General features: G+C 39.6%; 1 protein-coding gene across 3 annotated transcripts in view; it reads right to left on the bottom strand.

Annotated features, from left to right (window-relative positions):
* The window catches only part of TMC1 (transmembrane channel like 1), a 132,093-nt gene extending 115,881 nt beyond the window's left edge, over window positions 1–16,212 (bottom strand). For 2 of the 3 annotated variants that reach the window (XM_040254092.1, XM_040254030.1), the window contains exon 1: window positions 15,770–16,212. In XM_040254092.1, the coding sequence (XP_040110026.1) occupies window positions 15,770–15,785 (16 nt within the window). In that variant the 5' untranslated portion in view covers window positions 15,786–16,212. The remainder of the gene's footprint in view (window positions 1–15,769) is intronic. The other variant, XM_040254141.1, reaches the window with a different exon arrangement.
* Between the last annotated feature and the right edge of the window lie 3,876 nt (window positions 16,213–20,088).

Below are 20,088 nucleotides of genomic sequence, written 5' to 3'. Positions count from 1 at the left end.
TCCTCACCACACCTGTTTATGATGCCAACCGATGTTGAACGTCATGCTGTCTGAGCCAACAGTCAACTTCATTAGCCAGTTTTTGCCTGTCAATAATTGGAGCACGTGTAGCACAGGTTTAAGTTGAACAAAAAAGCAGGGGATCAATAGCCATTGTGAGTAACCATTTTCTAGTGACACAGAAAATTCGTTCCATACAAAAAGAAGTCTGTGGACTTCAGAATGAGAGATTTTTATATCCTCTCTTACTCAGCTTCCAAATTCCTTTCTTGTCAGTATTCTGGCATCCAGAGGACAAGCTATTAGGACTACGTAGCAACAGTGTTCTTGCCTGGAGAATCCCAGGGACGGCGGAGCCTGGTGGGCTGCCGTCTATGGGGTCGCACAGAGTCAGACACGACTGAAGAAACTTAGCAGCAGCAGCAGCAGCAGAAAAGAGAGAAGGAGTATGAGGAGCATTCAGTAAGCACCTGACAGTCTGCTAAGTCTACTAAACATTGGAATCAGCATCCTGATTATAAGTGATTTTTTTTCATTTTCAGTTAAAGGTAATAAATTTTATCTTGATTAAATGCCAGAAGGTTGGGACTATGATTGTAACTATTATGTCTCATAGAGAAGGGTAATGGTCAAATATTAAGATCTAAGTTTAGTCCTATGACAGCCAGGTGGGAGGCAGGAGAGAAAGCTGATGCTGATTAAAAGAGACCCCTTTAAAAGAGAAACAAATAAACTCAGGTGCTCATTACATTTTAAAATTCCCATCATTCCTTGCTTTTCTTTCCATAAGATGGACTTACTTTGATTATTGAGACAAACCACATCCTAAATCCAGAAAGCAGGACCAGACCACATGAGACTCAGTTTCCTAATCTAGTACAAAACATTTTTTCAGGCAGTTGAAGGTAGGGCTAAAACTGTGATGGTAGCCTCAGAAGCTATTTGACCAACTAATGTAATCAAGTATTCCCCAGGAAACTAATTTCTAGGTCTTACACAGCCAGAATAGCCTTTCACCTCTTTGCTCTTAGAGGTGAGATCTTATCACTCAGACATTTATCAGAACTGTTCAGTTTCACATCCTGTCTCATGTGTCATGAGATGTCACTGTGAAAGTATGTGTGTGTGTGTGTGTGTGTGTGTGTGTGTGTGTGTAAAAGAGGGAGAGAGAGAGAGAAAGGGAATTTTAAAAGCCTCAAGGAAAATTTCAGAATCCTAGATTTCTCTTCATAGCCTCTGCATTATTCTCAACCATCTATTTGGTTGGCCAAATAGTCTTCTGTGGATCAGTTTTAAACAGTAAATTCAATTTCTATTCAGGTTATCTATCTCTTCTTGAGTCAGGTTTAGCAGGCTATCATACAAGTAATTTGTACAATTTACCTAAGTTGTCAATTTATTGTCATGAGTTGTTCATTGTTGTTGTTCAGTCACTCAGTTGTGTTCAACTGTTTGTGACCCCATGGACTGCAGCACGCCAGGCTTCCCTGTCCATCACCAACTCCCGGAGCTTACTCAAACTCATGTCCATTGAGTCAGTGATGCCATCCAACCATCTTGGCCTCTGTCATCCGCTTCTCCTCCTGCCGTCAATCTTTCCAAGCCTCAGGACATTTTCTAATGAGTCAGCTGTTTCCATCTGGTGTCCAGAGTACTGGAGCTTCAGCTTCAATATCAGTTGTTCATAATATTGTCTTATTATTCTTTCAATATCAATAGGATTTGTAGAGATGTCACTTCTCTCATTTCTGTCTTCTTCTGGGTGAATAACTATATGTAATTAAAATTATTTCCTCTTGATAAATTCCTGATTAATCTGGCCAAAAGTTTATCAATTTTATTAATTTTCTTAAAACACAAGTTTTTTGTGTCAATTTCTCTATTGTTTTTATCTTCCATTGATTTTAGCTCCAGCCTTTATTACTTACTTTCTTTGCTTATTTTGAGTTTTATTTACTCTTCTATTCCTTTTGGTTCTTAAAGTAGAAGCTGAGATCACTGATTTGAGACCTTTCCTTTTTTCTAATATAGGTGTACAATGCTACAAATTTTCTTTTAAATACTATTTTAGCAGCTTCCAAAAATTTTTTAAATGCTTTATGTTTATTTTAATTCAGTTCAAAACACTTTCTAATTTCTGTTTTGCTTTCTTATTTGACCCAGTTCAGTTCAGTTGCTCAGTCGTGTCCAACTCTTTGTGACCCCATGAATCGCAGCACGCCAGGCCTCCCTGTCCATCACCAACTTCCAGAGATCACTCAGACTCACGTCCATCGTGTCAGTGATGCCATCCAGCCATCTCATCCTCTGTCATCCCCTTCTCCTCCTGCCCCCAATCCCTCCCAGCATCAGAGTCTTTTCCAATGAGTCAACTCTTCGCATGAGTTGTCCAAAGTACTGGAATTTCAGCTTTAGCATCATTCCTTCCAAAGAAATCCTAGGGCTGATCTCCTTCAGAATGGATTGGTTGGATCTCCTTGCAGTCCAAGGGACTCTCAAGAGTCTTCTCCAACACCACAGTTCAAAAGCATCAATTCTTTGGCACTCAGCCTTCTTCAGAGTCCAACTCTCACATCCATACATGACCACAGGAAAAACCATAGCCTTGACTAGACAGACCTTAGTTGGCAAAATAATGTCTCTGCTTTTGAATATACTATCTAGGTTGGTCATAACTTTTCTTCCAAGGAGTAAGCGTCTTTTAATTTCATGGCTGCAATCACCATCTGCAGTGATTTTGGAGCCCCAAAAAATAAAGTCTGACACTGTTTCCACTGTTTCCCCATCTATTTCCCATGAAGTGATGGGACCGGATGCCATGATCTTCGTTTTCTGAATGTTAAGCTTTAAGCCAACTTTTTCACTCTCCTCTTTCACTTTCGTCAAGAGGCTTTTTAGTTCCTCCTCACTTTCTGCCACAAGGGTGGTGTCATCTGCCTATCTGAGGTTATTGATATTTCTCCTGGCAATCTTGATTCTAGCTTGTGTTTCTTCCAGCCCAGCATTTCTCATGATGTACTCTGCATATAAGTTAAATAAGCAGGGTGACAATATACAGCCTTGACGTACTCCTTTTCCTATTTGGAACCAGTCTGTTGTTCCATGTCCAGTTCTAACTGTTGCTTCCTGACCTGCATACAGGTTTCTCAAGAGGCAGGTCAGGTGGTCTGGTATTCCCATCTCTTTCAGAATTTTCCACAGTTTATTGTAAGGTTATAATAACTATTTTTCTACTATTTATATCATCTGTATCGGTATCATCTGGGTAATTATGTTTCATTGGTTTTTTTCATAATTATATGTATTTTTATGCTTCTTTATATTCATGATATTTGATTACATAATATAAATTATAAATCTGTCTTTATCGAGTGTTAAATATTTTTATATTCTGATAAACATTCTTCAATTTTGTTCCGGTATGCATTTAAGTTACCTTAAAGTAGTTTTATTCTTTGGAGATTCACTTTAAGCTGTTAGGTGGGACCAGAACAACATTTGGTCTAGGGCTAACTTTTCCCTATTGCTAAGGAAAAACTCTTCTTGGTACTCTACCTGCATTCCATGAATTATAAGATTTTATATACTTGCTGGTAGAAAGACAAACTATTCCCAGAATTGTGTGGGCTCTAGTGATTTCTCCCTCTATGCCTTTTGGAGGTTCTTTCCCCAGCCACATGCAAACAAGGATCATTATGCAGTTGAACTGTCAGTGCGTGCTCAGCTGCTTCAGTCGTGGCCGACTCTGCATAGAAACACTGCAAATCTCCCGAATGGTCTCTCTCTATTCAGCTTTCTCTTCTTTTCTCCAGAATGCTCTCTCTCTGTGTTCAGCTTTCTCTTCTGTTCAGCCCTGTGAATTTTAGCTGTTTTAGTGTCCCTGGGCTCTTAGCTGTATCTCTTCAACTCAGGGAGCTCATTAATCTCTGCATACATCCCTACTCCCTACACTGTGACCTGGAGAGTCTCTCTAGACAGTAGCTGTGGCAATTGTAGGGTTCACCTCATTTGTCTTCCATTTCTTAGAGGCTACTGTTCTTTGTTGTCTGACGTATAATCTCTTGAAAATGGTTGTTTCATATATTTTGTCCAGTTGTTAAAAATTTGTTTCAGAAAGGAGAGTAAATTTGGTATCTTGACCAAACAAGAAATCTATTCATGCTAAATGTTCTAGCATTTGGTAGGTTGAGTTCTTTTTTCCAGTCACATGTGGGAAACAAAGCAAAGCAAAACATGAGTCAAGCTCCCTGGCTGCCTCCTGGCTCATTCTTTTTTGTTTCATATCCAATACCTTCAGGTAATCAGAGATCAGAAATCAATGTTTTATGTAAAAAGCATGTGCAGGCTGAGGTGAAATATGCCAAAATATTAGCAGATATATCTGGATGATGAAATTGTGAGAAAGTTTCTTCTTCTTTAGATTATTTCTGTATTTCCAAATTATTATTATGGTAAATTGTTACTTACCACATTTACTTTTAAAGATACTTTAAAAAGCAAAGTTGTGTTTTGTTTTTTATTTTAAGACTGAGACACAGGGAGACAAAACAATAAGGGAAATTTTGGGAAAAAAAAAAAGCTACAGAAAGTAAGAGGTTACTGCTTCACTATGTCTTCTAGAATCTCACACAAACTTATTTCTTTGACACTTGCAGTTATAAACCTCCCCTGTGTCCCTGTAAAGAAGGCCTGGATTATAAAGCATCATAAAAAAAAAAAAAAAAAAAACAGGAATAAAGCAGCCAGAACTTAGCAAACAACATTTTTTCCCACAGTGTTAGGAAAAAAGAGCCAACTCATAAAATGTTTAGTGCTTTCTTCAATAGTAGTTAAAATGTTCCACCTTATAATGGAGCTCAGAAAAATGTCTCTGAGACATTCTGCAAGTTTAAGGAGAAGTGATGGGAGAGAGTTTCATTTAATTAACTCTACTTTCTCTTGGTTACCAAATTAAGAGATCTCAGTTGAATATTTTATTCACAGGTCAAGTACCTGCCATCATCTTCACTTAGAGAGAGAACAGTACAGAAATATCCAGATAAGTCATTCATTCATTCAATCAATCAACAAGAGTACAACAAAGCACTAGGAAGGACTTTGTAGCTTAGCTGAAGGAACTGTCTTCTTAGAATCAGGAAGACCTGAGTTCAAAACCTAGTTCTGCCACTTCAAAAAGCATGACCACAGGCCACATATCTCCAAACATCGGCTTTCATTTTAACAAATTGTAAAAGCAAATAATTTCATAGGTGTGTTGTGATAAATAAGCAAAATGTATGTGGCAGTGTCTGATATACAGAAGCACTCAAATCCAAAATAATCTAATGAAATCTGGGGAACCGTAAAATAAATAAAATGTTTTTCTTTCAATTAAATAGCTAGAAGATAGGCTATGCACAAATAAAATAGTTGGTGTAAGGTGAAATGTAGTACCCTGATATTAAACATCAAAAATAGGGAGATAAGAGAGAGGAAACATCCCAGGGAGTTGAAATGGTCAGAACAAGCTGCATTAAAGAGGTAGACTCCCACTGACTCTCTAGATGTAAAGAGATTGGAAGTCATCACTTCCACCCCCAAAACAAGAAAAAGCTGATAAAACTGAAAATCAATAACTCTTCTAACATCTGTCAGAGAATCAAGGTTACCAGGCAGCCCCCAAAATTAGAGAGAGAGAGAGAAGCAAATACAGAGAATTACAATTTACCAGAGCAAAATCTACAAGCAGAACCCCCCACGGGAACTGTTACTGGGTAGGAAATTCTACACTGTAATGGATAAATTGCTGAAGGCTCCCTGTAAACAGTTCTGAGAGTTAAACTGAACCTCTAAAAAAGAAGTAAAAAAACAAATCTTAATAAAAAAGAAGCAGAATTGGTAAAAAGAAAGTTACAACCCCATTGAGTTGACAAGATGGGGGCTAGAATTTATAGCAATAGGCACTGTTAGCTATGAAAAATGAATAAATAAAAACCTCAATTAAATAGAGTTTGGAGACCAGAAGGGGGAGCTCACACCCTGTGACCAAAACAGCCCTGGAGGAAGACAGATTCTTTTCCTAGCACAGACTCAGTCAATGAAAAGCCATGGACTCTTGGCTTACTAAAGCCCTATCAATTTCCTTTTCCTTTCTATCACTTTTTAAAAAAATAATTTTTATTGGAGTATTGTTGATTTACAGTGTTGTATTAGTTTCTGCTGTACAGCAAAGTGAATCAGTTATGCATATACATTAATTCACTCATTTTTTAGATTATTTTCCCATATAGGTCATTACAGAGTATTGATTAGAGTTCCCTGGGCTATACAGTAGGTCCTTATTAGTTATCTATTTTATATGTGTGTGGCTGTGCGTGCTCAGTCGTGTCCAACTCTTTGCAACCCCATGGACTATAGCCTACCAGGCTCCTCTGTCCATCGGATTTTCCAAGCAAAAATACTGGAGTGGATTGCCATTTCCTTCTCCACTATTATATATATACTAGTGTGTATATCTCAATCCTAGTCTCCCAATTTACACACCCATCTTTTCCTCTCCTTAAAATTGTTCCCCTTCCCTCCATGCAGGAACTTGCATGTGGCTAACCATGGCTGCAGACCCCTAAGTGCAATTTTATGTAGATCCCCAATAAATCTCTTTTTGCTGGAGAAATTTCTGGCAATCTGTTTGTTTCAGGTCAACATACTTGACTATGTTCAGTTCAGTTCAGTTCAGTAGCTCAGTCGTGTCCAACTCTTTGCAACCCCATGAATTGTATCATGCCAGGCCTCCCTGTCCATCACCAACTCCCAGAGTTCACTCAGACTCACGTCCATCGAGTCCGTGATGCCATCCAGCCATCTCATCCTCAGCCGTCCCCTTCTCCTCCTGCCCCCAATCCCTCCCAGCATCAGAGTCTTTTCCAATGAGTCAACTCTTCTCATGAGGTGGCCAAAGTACTAGAGTTTCAGCTTCAGCATGATTCCCTCCAAAGATATCCCAGGGCTGATCTTCTCTAGAATGGACTGGTTGGATCTCCTTGAAGTCCAAGGGACTCTCAAGAGTCTTCTCCAACACCACAGTTCAAAAGCATCAATTCTTCACCACTCAGCCTTCTTCACAGTCCAACTCTCACATCCGTGCATGACCAGTGGAAAAACCATAGCCTTGACTAGACGGACCTTAGTCGGCAAAGTAATGTCTCTGCTTTTGAATATGCTATCTAGGTTGGTCATAACTTTTCTTCCAAGGAGTAAGTGTCTTTTAATTTCATGGCTGCAGTCACCATCTGCAGTGATTTTGGAGCCCCCAAAAATAAAGTCTGCCACTGTTTCCACTGTTTCTCCATGTATTTCCCAAAAAGTGATGGGACCAGATGCCATGACTATGTTACTGCCAAGCAATTGAAAAATTACAGGGATTAAAAATGTCCAGAGTCCACAGACAGACCTAGTGATGGCTGTGTTATTATCTCAAATTGTAGACAGATTAAGTGGATAAATTCATTTATATATAGGGGGTTGTATACATGTTTGCCTTTAGTACTTCCCAAGATCTAACTGCACATGGTAGTGAAGGAATTTTAAAAGATACAAATCCACAAGACAAAGGGAAAGGATGAATGTCAGCAGATGAGCAATCTCTACACCATTTCAAAAATGAGAGAACAGAGAAGTCTGGTGTCTCTAGGCAAAGGAAGGTAGTACATGTACATTTTTATAGTGAATATATGGCAGCTAAGAGGAAGGAAGCTGACTTACACTGCAGAATCCGAGGGAATATACCTCTAAAAATTATACCTTACAGGCTGGAGGGAGAATGTAGGGGTGAGACATAGGGTAGAAAAATGCACGAACTTGAAAGTCAACACTAGAAATTTCCTTTGCTATGCCACCTGCAAGAGCAACTAGAAAGATGGAGAAATCACAAACTACCAGGATCACTAGTTCTCCTACCCTGCTTTAGTTTTCTTCATAGCACTGTCACGTCTGACACTGTGTAATCCAGCTATTTGTAAACTGAGCCACTGTTCTTTTTCTCCACAAGCAGTAAGCTCCAGGAAGGCAGGATCAGCGTTTGTTGGCCTTCTTTAACTCTTTGGCCTTAGTGCCTGGCAAACTGTTCAGTTCAGTTCAGTTGCTCAGTCGTGTCCGACTCTGCAACCCCATGAATCGCAGCACGCCAGGCCTCCCTGTCCATTACCAACTCCCAGATTTCACTCAGACTCAGGTCCATCGAGTCAGTGATGCCATCCAGCCATCTCATCCTCGGTCGTCCCCTTCTTCTCCTGCCCCCAATCCCTCCCAGCATCAGAGTCTTTTCCAATGAATCAACTCTTCGCATGGCAAACTGTAGCAGTCAGTAAATACTTGTAACATGAATGAGTGAATGAATGAATGAATGAATAAACCAGTCCATCAGTGAACAATAGGAATATTATTCAGTAAATTCCTTCCAGTCTCAGACTTAACCACATTTCCCCCTGAGTCTTGCTTGGGGCCCTTTCCAAGAGTAAAAAAGATACTGAGCAAAGTCACAGGAAGGAGGAGGCACAGGCCATGGAGGGAATAGATAAAAGCTGTGCCCCAAGAGATGAGGGCTGCTTGTTTAGGCTCTTTCCTAACTTTCTTAGAGAAATCCTGTTTTCCTTAACTACATCACTCATACCTTTCAACATCAAAGCACTTTTAAGTGTAGCTATTGTAAATTTTTCTCCTTGAAATTTTTGATATTTTAATTTCCTGACTTCTCACCATAGCATTTGTTCAGTCTGGCAGCTCTGCTCCTCACATAACCCCAGCCTCCTCCACACAAATGAAACATAACTGCAGGGGGATGGGGAGGAACATGGCATGGAACTGCAGGCCATGTTCCCACTTCTGCACACAGTTATACAGATCATTTCTCTTCACAGAGAAAGCAAATGTCACTTTCTCATGAGTGGGATAATTTTTCTTCCTAGTGGTCAGTGCTGATAAGCTCACAGGCATCTGGTGCCCTCACCTATAGACAAGAGAAATTTAAAGGGAAGCAAAAAGCTACAGATTTTTTTAGATAAAACAAATGATTGAAGGTCTATTAGATTAACCTCAAAGTCTATAAGCTAAGGCAGCATCATGGTGCCAAAGGTAATATTCAGGTCTGCTGACCCACAGCCTGAGTCACCAGCTGCCAGACTTGTTCCACCCAACCCCTCCCAGATCATTGGAATGCAGTGTTAAAGCACCCTTGATGTGATATTCTATGTGTGAATATCTTTGCACCACCTTCTACAGCAACCTATCTAAATAAGTCACCAAGTCTAAAAATAAACCTATTTCCTTAATTTCTGCCTTTGATCTCATATAACCTACCAAGATGGAGAAGGCAATGGCAACCCACTCCAGTACTTTTGCCTGGAAAATCCCATGGACGGAGGAACCTGGTAAGCTGCAGTCCATGGGGTTGCTAAGAGTCAGATACGACTGAGAGTCTTCACTTTCACTTTTCACTTTCATGCATTGGAGAAGGAAATGGCAACCCACTCCAGTGTTCTTGCCTGGAGAATCCCAGGGATGGGGGAGCCTGGTGGGCTGCCGTCTATGGGGTCACACAGAGTCAGACACGACTGAAGTGACTTAGCAGCAACCTACCAAGAAAAATAGTATCAGAGGCCAACCTCCTTTTCTAATTCTCCCTGCAAAAGTGAGCTAAGAACAAGGAGTGGGGTCCTAGACTACACTCACGTCTTACACCTACCTGAAAATGGGTTTTAAGAGGTATCTTATAAAGCCTAGGATCACTCTACTCACTATCCACGTACCTATTCACAGTACAGTCAATCATTCACTCAATAAATACTTACTAAGTCTTAAGTATTCATGTGGCAGTAGAAGATATATGGTATTAAAGTCAGCTATGCCCCTGCTTTCCCATGTCTTCCAGTGTAATCAGTGATAGGATACATCCTGAAATTTCTAGAAGAGTCCTGATTACAAATATTTTGCTAGCTGTGACATATTGTTGAATTTTCTATTCTTTCTTTTTTAAAAAGCAACAATTTTTAAAAACGTAACATTAAGTGAGCACACTTTCTCTCATATTATTAAAACAAAAGAAGACAAAACTTCTGCATGCTGTTAAACATCAAAACATAAAAGATGAGATATGATACAGGTGAAAGCTTTCTAAAGAGATAGAATGGCTCCCAGGGCAGAACAAGTAGTTAAAATGATGTTACTGATGTACTTGAAAAATAAAAGCAGTCAAAAGAAAAGAATTGGTCAGAAAAAGAAGCACAGAAAGTGAGAAGCCAAAAGAGAAGTGATGTTAGTACTTATTAATCAAACGGGTAGGGAATGGAAAGTGGATCAAATAGATCAAATAAGAACTTAAGGTAAAACTAAGTTCAAATGGCAGAAGATCCTGACATACTGGTTTGGGAAATCTATTTAAATGTTACATGGCAACAATAGAAACCATCTAAGCTTTCTGATGAAGGAAGAGACAGAAGGGAATGACAATCTAGGAATTAGGCAAGGTCTGAAAAAAATACGAGCCATAGCAGAATACTAAAAAGCACTCCTTTACCCAACAACAATTTAAATTCTAGTGTAAAAATAATATATTGATATTTTCCACCCAGATACCTGGATAAAAATTAAATTAAAGCAAGCTAAAATGAAAAGGACAGAGAATTTAGAGTACTGGATCCTAGATCACAATGGTGGTATTATAATAAGGAGAAGCCACATGAGGACGCAATCTAGGGCTACATCATAAGTTTGACTGGAACTTGCAAGTATCTCCTGCAGGGCCCAGGAGATGTTTTTGCAAGAAGACTCTTGCATTATTTTCTAAGTATTTTGTAGGAGGTTAGCATTATCAATATGTTTCTATATTGAAATCTTTTATGTGGAGTCAGAGAAACTGAAACTGTGAAAACCTGGAGTTTTTGCATATGTGGGGAGTTGGAACAGAAATAGAAGAGCAGGAAAACATCTTTTTCTTTGAGTCAAAAATATTTTCTTAAAGGCAGATAGAATTGGGGGAGGAGATGCTATTGTATTAGTCACTGCCTCTCAAAAACCAGATATTAAAGAGCAGAATTATTGATTTGAATGTAATTCAGTAAGTTCAATGAAAAGGAACTCTATTTGAAGTTAGAGAATTCCATTTCACAAAATCACCGTATTTTAAGGTGTGGACTAATTGCAAGTTTAACTTGCACATAATATTAGCTGTGGAATGAAAAAAACAAAACGAACTACTCTTGCTGTAAGACTGTTCATTACCCAGGAAATGTCATGGTGCTGCATAGATGAGGGACCTATTTTTAGTTTAGACTTAACAGCAGAAGATAGGATCAACATTGAAAGGGTAGGAAGGCCTCTTCAGTCTACATAGTTTTTCGACAATCTTCACCTTCAAGGAGAAAGAATAGACGTGAGGAATAAGACAGATAGACCATTAGCCCTCAGGTACATAAAAAGACTTACAGCATCATGAAGTCATTCTCAGAGTTAAAAAGCAAAGATTGTGAAAACTCTGTAACACATAATTAAGGTTTTAGAATTAGAGAGCCCAGGCCAGATCATACAAGGAGCAGGATGACACACAGGATATATGAGCCATACCATCCTGTAAGAAATTTCTTAGCTGTCTTGTTCAAAGCTCCTAACTGGCTCCATTAAGAAAAAGAACTGGGTCATCAAAAAAGCAAGAGAGTTCCAGAAAAACATCTGCTTCTGCTTTATTGACTATGCCAAAGCCTTTGGCTGTGTGGATCACAACAAACTGTGGAAAATTCTTAAAGAGATGGGAATACCAGACCACCTGACCTGCCTCCTGAGAAATCTGTATGCAGGTCAAGAAGCAACAGTTAGAACTGGACATGGAACAACAGACTGGTTCCAAATAGGGAAAAGAGTACATCAAGGCTGTATATTGTCACCCTGCTTATTTAACTTCCATGCAAAGTACATCATGAGAAACGCTGGGCTGGAAGAAGCACAAGCTGGAATCAAGATTGCCAGGAGAAATATCAGTAACCTGAGATATGCAGATAACACCACCCTTATGGCAAAAAGTGAAGAGGAACTAAAAGCCTCTTGATGAAAGTGAAAGAGGAAAGTGAACAAGTGAACATGTTGGCTTAAAGCTCAACATTCAGAAAACGAAGATCATGGCATCTGGTCCCATCACTTCATGGCAAATAGATGGGGAAACAATGGAAACAGTTTAGCTTAGGTTAGCTAAACTGGAATATGTTGTCTGTAACCAAATTTCCCCTAATCAATAAGATCTAAAGCTTACAAGAAGAAGTGAAGCAAGGATTGAATGCAAACCCAGGTCTGCATGATTCCAATATTTGTTCCACTCCCCACATTGCCAAGAGATAATGATATGATGTGGTGATAAGAGTGAGCACCTTCAGTTCAGCATAAACAGAACTGTAGTAGTCAGAACTTTAAAATGGTCATCCAAACATATCCAGGGCCTACCAGATTTGTATCAGCTGAAAATTTCAGCTCTATAGCTAAGGGTTGATCTGGATAAACTGAAGAATGTTCCGTAGAGTGTCATAGAAGAGGATTAAGTAATTGGAAATGAGAAAAGGTACATAGTATATATTGCCTCTGCAATTCAACTGATACTTTATATCCTGCACTCAAACATCTTTCTCATAATGGTACTGCTTTTTAAAATATTTTCTACTCTTTGTCTCATCTCCTCAAATAGGTTATGAGAGTCTTGAAGTCAGGGAGTTTCTATTATTTTTTTTGTATATTGTGTAAATGAATCAAAATTAAAGAAGATGCTTTGTTCGAACACAAGCGAATAAGAAGATAAGTTAATAACAGTACTGGGAAATATGAATCTCTGCATTGATGGGAACTGACTTTTCCCCACACCACAAAGAGAAGAGGAGGAAAAATTCTCACATACTAATTTGAGATATTTGAAAGTGAAAGTGACTCAGTTGTGTCTGACTCTGTGTGACCCCATGGACTCGTCTATGGAATTCTCCAGGCCAGAATGCTAGAGTGGGTAACTGTCCCTTTCTCCATGGGATCTTCCCAACCCAGAGATCAAACCCAGGTCTCCTGCATTACAGGTGGTTTCTTTACCAGCTGAGCCATAAGGGAAGCCCAAGAATACTGCAGTGCATAGACTATCCCTTCTCCAGGGGATCTTCCCGACCCAAGAATCAAACCTGAGTCTCCCGCATTGCAGACGGATTCTTTACCAACTGAGCTATCAGGGATATCAAGAGTTAGGGATAAATTTCCATCTGAAGCAATTGTTGTAGCCTGAGGAAAGGCCTTAGAGATTCAACTTCTACACGGCGCTATTTTTCTTGTCTAGGACAATTTTGGTTTGGATCATTTAAATATCTCTCACTAAATAATGAGAACTTCATGCCCCCTTTTCAAGCCTTTCCAAGACCTATGAAGACATCAGACAAGAGTGTAATTTTATCTTTTTTCCCCATTAAAGTATATGAATATATTAATGCCTAGTGTTTCTGAATACTAGCATATGGAACTCAGATACTAAAAATCTGTATCTTTGGTGAAACAAAAACAGGCCTGTGAAAAATACTCCTAAGTAGAAAAATATGTTTTGAAGGTATTTACCTTACATCATTTGACAGTTATAATAACTAAAGGGAATCCTCACACAATCAAGCCAAAGCATACTATAAATGCAATATCAGAATTTTTGCTTCTAGCCACATGAACTAAAAAGCCTCTTGATGAAAGTGAAAGTGGAGAGTGAAAAAGTTGGCTTAAAGCTCAACATTCAGAAAACAAAGATCATGGCATCTGGTCCCACCATTTCATGGGAAATAGATAGGAAAACAGTGGAAACAGTGTCAGAATTTATTTTGAGGGGCTTCAAAATCTCTGGAGATAGTGATTGCAGCCATGAAATTAAAAGATGCTTACTCCCAAGGAAAGTTATGACCAACCTAGATAGCATATTCAAAAGCAGAGACATTACTTTGCCAACAAAGGTCCGTCTAGTCAAGGCTATGGTTTTTCCTGTGGTCATGTATGCATGTGAGAGTTGGACTGTGAAGGAAGCTGAGCGCCGAAGAACTGATGCTCTTGAATTCTGATGTTGGAGAAGACTCCTGAGAGTCCCTTGGACTGCAAGGAGATCCAACCAGTCCATTCTGAAGGAGATCAACCCTGGGATTTCTTTGGAAGGAATGATGCTAAATCTGAAACTCCAGTGCTTTGGCCACCTCATGCAAAGGGTTGACTCATTGGAAAAGACTCTGATGCTGGGAGGGATTGGAGGCAGGAGGAGAAGGGGACAACAGAGGATGAGATGGCTGGATGGCATCAGTGACTTGATGGAAGTGAGTTTGAGTGAACTCCAGGAGCTGGTGATGGACAGGGAGGCCTGGCGTACTGAGATTCATGGGGTCGCAAAGAGTCAGACACGACTGAGCAACTACTAAAATGAACTGAACTGACACTTATTAATAATGAAAAACCAACCCCACCTGTTAAAAGTTAATATACCAATATTAGCTATTTCTAATAGCTTCTTTGGAAAAGTATGCTAAAATTCAAAAGAAGTGGTTGATTTTGTTTCTGCATTTTAAAAGCAATGACTTGTTTTGATAATAATATTCCTAAGACTCCCCAGAAGTCAACAAAATAAGTGAGCATATTAAATAGGATACTGCTCAGACTCTCAAGAGCTAGGTCTGGATGACTTTAATAGGTTATCTCTAAATGAGCTCCAATACTTTGGCCACCTGATGCAAAGAGCCAACTCATTGGAAAAAACCCTGATGCTGGGAAAGATTGAGGGCAGAAGGAGAAGAAGGCGACAGAGAATGAGATGGTTGGATGGCATCACCAACTCAATGGACATGAGTTTGAGAAAACTCTGAGAGATAGTGAAGGACAGGGAAGCCTGGCATGCTGCAGTCCATGCGGTCATGAAGAGTCGGACACAACTTGGCAACTGAACAACAACAAAATGAAATCTCTAGTATCTTCACTTTCCATTCTAAGATTAAATAAATTGGTTAATGGAATGATGGAGACCAAAGCCATTTGGATTGTAAGTTCTATGCTGAAAAGCAAATATGTATTTCCTGGTTTTCCATATTTAAATTTTTTACCAGTTTGTGTTTTGGGGACTGAAATGAGGCTGACACTAGATCAAACTGTGTTAGCATCATAGAATAACAGCTGAATATGCTAACCACTATCTCCATGGTACTGAAAATGCACCTCCATGACAAGTCATAGGAACCAAAAGTGCTTCATCACATTGCTTCCTGTCATATAAATGCCTTCCCCAATAGGGTTTTACGTCTCTCTTCTTAGCTTTCTCTGTCTTAATCCTCTTTGCTCTGCTCATCAACTTTACTGAACTCAGAACTGTATCTAATTCACAAACTGAAGCTAGACAGGTTTCCCTCACAAAGTCGCTCCATGCACCAATCCAAAAAGAGATCACTGCTGCGGACTAAACCCCTAGTCTGAGTTGCCACACTGGAATCTCAGTGTATTTTGCTTTCCCTCATTGTCTTCCTAAATGAAAGGAAGGTAAATTTGAGCACTTACTAGTTGGTGAAATCATATATCCATTAAAGAAAAGAAGTTGAAGAAATCTTAAACCCATCCCAGTTTCTCAAGAAACAAAAGGGCTCTACACACAGAAAAATAGAAAGGGGAGTTACCCCAAAAGGAAAACAAAAATTATTAAACAAACTTTTTAAAGTGCCTAATATCTAAGAGAGCTAGAGTATCCTACAATGAGGTCTTTATTTTGAAATACCTTTCTTGGGTGGCATCCTGGTGGTATCCTTTCAGAACGACTCAGCTGCCAGTTAACTTGAAAAGGAAAGACAAGTTGGATGGACAAAAGTTTCAGGTCTGGTCCAGCACATTCACACACTTCTGCCTGTTGCTGAAAGTGCTCCCTGGTGCCATTTCACAGTCTGAAACATAAGAAGGTACTAATTTCCTTGCCATTAAATTTTCATGAATGCTTAGTTTGCCATTTAGGGATGGAGTACTCAGGTCAAAAGGGCTGTATGTGAGGCCCATGCTTGAAACAAAACTAAACTGATCATGTTAGTGGTATTTAAAGCAAATCTGGCTTCATCCCATGTGTACTTATCTGCCTCGTTTTAAATACCTTCAATTCTAGGGCTTTATCCCAATTACAAGTGCAGAGGGCAGTGTATGGAAAGCACTTTTAGAAAGGTGAGAAATACTGACTGCTAAGTTGAATCAGTAAATTAAATGAGTAAATAAAGAAGATACTCTTACGTGTAGAGTTCATGTTGAAGCAGCAAAGCTGACACACATTCAGTTTAGCAAACGATCCCAGTGTGGGGAAACTTGGAGATGTTGTGTTCATTTTCTCAGCTTCTTTGAAAATAAAACTTTCCCAGAAAATAAGGAAACATTTTCTGGGAAATTAAAAACAATTTTTTCTCTCTGTCAACACTTCTCAGCAACAACAAACATTTTCCATCACTGCAAAGAAAGGGACAAAAAGTGCTGAAATTTAATGTTGCAAAGAGGTTGCCTTTTTGAGAGGGAGAACATGAGCATTCTCTGGTTACTTCGGTGATAGCCGCTGACCTTGGCAAGAGGAAGCACTGTTTTGAAATGGATCCTGGTGGCACATTTACACCAGGGCAGCTTTTGGCTTCATGGATGGATTCCTGTACACATCTGACCCTTCTAGACTATAAAGCCTACTACATAGATTTCAGCCAAAGCAGTGTGTAGCACACCTGGAATTATAGTTTAAAACAAAGCTCTGTAGAGTGAGGCTCAGTTTTCTCCTATTCTGGAAACTAGATCTCAATTATAATAGTAAGATAGGATATAGCTGATATGAGTACTTACATTTAAAGACTTACATTTAAAGTTAAAGTGGCTCTTTAACTTGGGACTTTATGAGGAAACTGAGAAGTTTTGTTGCAAATTATTGGACCTATACTCTAGAGTGAGGGCAAACTGTAATTTAATTGATATGAGCTTAGATTATGTCAAAAAGTGTGAAATAACTCTAAATGCTATTCTGGCAAAAACCATAGTAAACATAAATAAACAAAAGATGTTTTTCAAGCCTTGTCTCCAGAAAACTATAAAAACAATACTATACAAAAGATTAAAAACAGAAACCAAAAAGAAAAACAGATTAGCTCAAGCACGTTAAAGGTAAAAATTTCTATACATAAAAAGATATGTCAAAAAAATTAAAGTAGAAAATATTTACAACTCACATAACACTTCATTAGTACAAAAAGCAAAGAATTTCTACCCAACAAGAAGAAAACTAGTACCCCCAAAAGGGGAATAAATGGCAAAAGATATGAACAAATATTCCACATAGGAAGATATACAATCTCATAAAAATGAACAAAATATGAGCAGTAATTTCACAGAAGGAACACATAGCCAACAAATATAAGAAAGTTCCAGTCTTATCTGGAGAGACTCAAACTGAGACCTCAAGCAGTATGGCTATGGGCTTTTTGATTCCTTTTAGTAGGAACTTGTCAGACCAGGACACATACCTTCCCTCTTTCAGTGCTGTGGGTTCCATTCCAGGTACAGTATGTTTCAATAGGCCTGATTTGCAGCAGGACAGCAGGATCCTAGTGGAGTAGTTCCCCTCACTCAGGGGTACAAAGTAACTCACCCATCACAGTGGAACATTCCATTGTAAATTCCACTTCCCTTCTGGCTCAGATGGTAAAGCATCTGCCTACAGTGCAGGAGACCTGGGTTCAATCTCTGGGTCAGGAAGATCTGGAGAAGGAAATGTCAACCCACTCCAGTACTCTTGCCTGGAAAATCCTATGGACAGAGGAGCCTGGTAGGCTACAGTCCATGGGGTCACAAAGAGACGGACACGACTGAGTAACTTCACTTTCAAGGCCTCTCCCAACTGTGATGGGAGCTTAGCACCAGAGCACTTTGATGCAAGTTGAGGGTCAGGGCAATGGCTGTATCTTGCCATTCCCTTGCCTTTACAATGTGGGGTATCTCAGCAGGGGTCCCAAGTCTGGCATTTGGGTCATCAGGCCCTACTTGTTGATCATTCAAATCATTCAAATGTATTAAAGCCCGAGGGAGTACTTTAGTCCACCCAGCCAAGGTATTTTTACCTATTGGTAATTTAATCTGCTGCTTTAATATTCCATTTTTCCTTTCTACCAACAACACTGCCTACAGGTTATAGAACCTCCATTGGATGTCATGTTCTTTTGCCCAGTCTTGTACACACAACCTTCAAAATGTGACCCCACTCTCTGTCTCTTTGGTGAAGGTATCCAAACATGATACTCAGTTTCTCTAATCACCTAAGGGTGACAACCTGGTTTATGCAGGCACAGGAGAAAGCTTGGGTTAGACCAGACAGAGTGTCCACACAAACCAAGGCATATCTAGAACCCTCACTCAGAAGGAAGGTCCCGATATAATCAATTTGCCAGTTCCTAGCCAGCTGGGAAATCAAGGGCATTGTCCCAGAGTCCTTTGGTAGTTGCCTTGTGCGTTGTTTAGAACACAGAGACGTGCTGTGACTGCATTCATCACGTCACGGTATCTCAAGGTCAATCTGGCTTCCTTGGCATTACAGCCCCCAACCATGCTCTAGGGTGGCCACTCTTTCTACGTATACAAGCTGCTGTATCTACTGAGCATCAGCTTCCTAATTACCAGGGAGTGCCAGCACCTTGTGAGCTGGGATGTGGAAAACAGTGAGGACTGTCACAGGCTCTTATAGGAGAAATCAAATATCTTTCCATATATCCTGCCCCTGCAAGGGCTTATTCATGATCATCTACCCATCAGTTTCCCATTGTCCAAGCCATAGGTAATCCCTTTAAAATAGCCCAGCTTTCAGTACAAAGGGTAATGGCCAAGGTTCTTAAGTACCAGCTAAAATGCTCCGAGTTCAGCCCATTGGTTGCAATGGTTTGTTCCTGTTTCCTTCCAGATGGTGTCAGTGTTGGGCTGAATTGCAAGTGCAGCCCATGTAGATGGATTGCCCCTACTAGAACCCTCTGTGTACCAGGCATCAGGAGGAATTTTCACTATCCTCTCTCAACAGCCTACAGGGCCTGCCACAGGACTTTGGAGAACCTCCATTTTCTACAGGGCCTTGAATTACCTGCATTTCTAGAGACAGTGGACTTGAGGACAGGTTAGTCCTCTGCTAAAGGCATGCCTCTGAGTCAAACTGGGAGTCTGAGCCATGGCAAAGGTAGGTCGACAGAACAGATTCTCAATTCACCTTCAATGGGAAGAGACACTCTTACCATGACACGCTGTTCCTTCATGAGAGGCTCTCCTGGAGGAGTGCTGTGTACACTGCCAGGAGCCACTGCTTTACAGAGTGTATCAGGTTTCTTACGCCTTCCAGAGCTGGGACCAAAATCCTAGGGATACTATAAGGTTCTGTTGTTGTTCAGTCGTCCAGTTCTAGGGGTATATCTATTAGCTATGTGGATCGTGTTTAAGTTTATGAAGCCTACTTTCTTAACCTTACAACTAGCAAAATATCTTTAAAACATCTTTCCATGCATTCTATAAATTCATATCCCACAACTTGCAAACAAACCCACCAAACTGTCCCTCAGATTTCCCCTCAAAATTTACTAGATAACCATTTCTGTGCTAGACTATCTTTATTTTTTAAAAAAATAATGGATTCCTTATTAATGAAATACTCATTGTCTTATACTTTTCCAGTTATGAAGATGTTTATGCAGAATCCCCTATATTCAAGAATGTGTCCTGAATAACTCAGAATAGAAGGAATTTTTCCAATGAGTTTCTAGGATTCATTAATAAAATTATATGTCAAGGTGTTTGTCAGGGAAGTTTTCAAGACCTATCTGATCCTATCAATGCTACATATGACCCAGTGGGACATCCATAAGGCTTTCTTGGTGATCTTGATTAGTCTTGTAAATATTGTAACACTTTAGACTTCTATTCTGACACTAGAAGATTGATTCAGAGTTGAATGGTTATAGCTTATCAGAGAGATTAATTTTTAAAAAATTAAACAGTTCAGAGGAATAAGGTGTTCTAATTATGAAACTGTTAGGAAGCGCTATGTTCAAC

Source organism: Oryx dammah, unplaced genomic scaffold (genome assembly GCF_014754425.2).
Source record: "Oryx dammah isolate SB20612 unplaced genomic scaffold, SCBI_Odam_1.1 HiC_scaffold_1, whole genome shotgun sequence".
NCBI classification, from domain to species: Eukaryota; Metazoa; Chordata; class Mammalia; order Artiodactyla; family Bovidae; genus Oryx; species Oryx dammah.
Note: the sequence above shows the minus strand (reverse complement) of the source record. Positions and strands in the feature narration are given on the sequence as shown.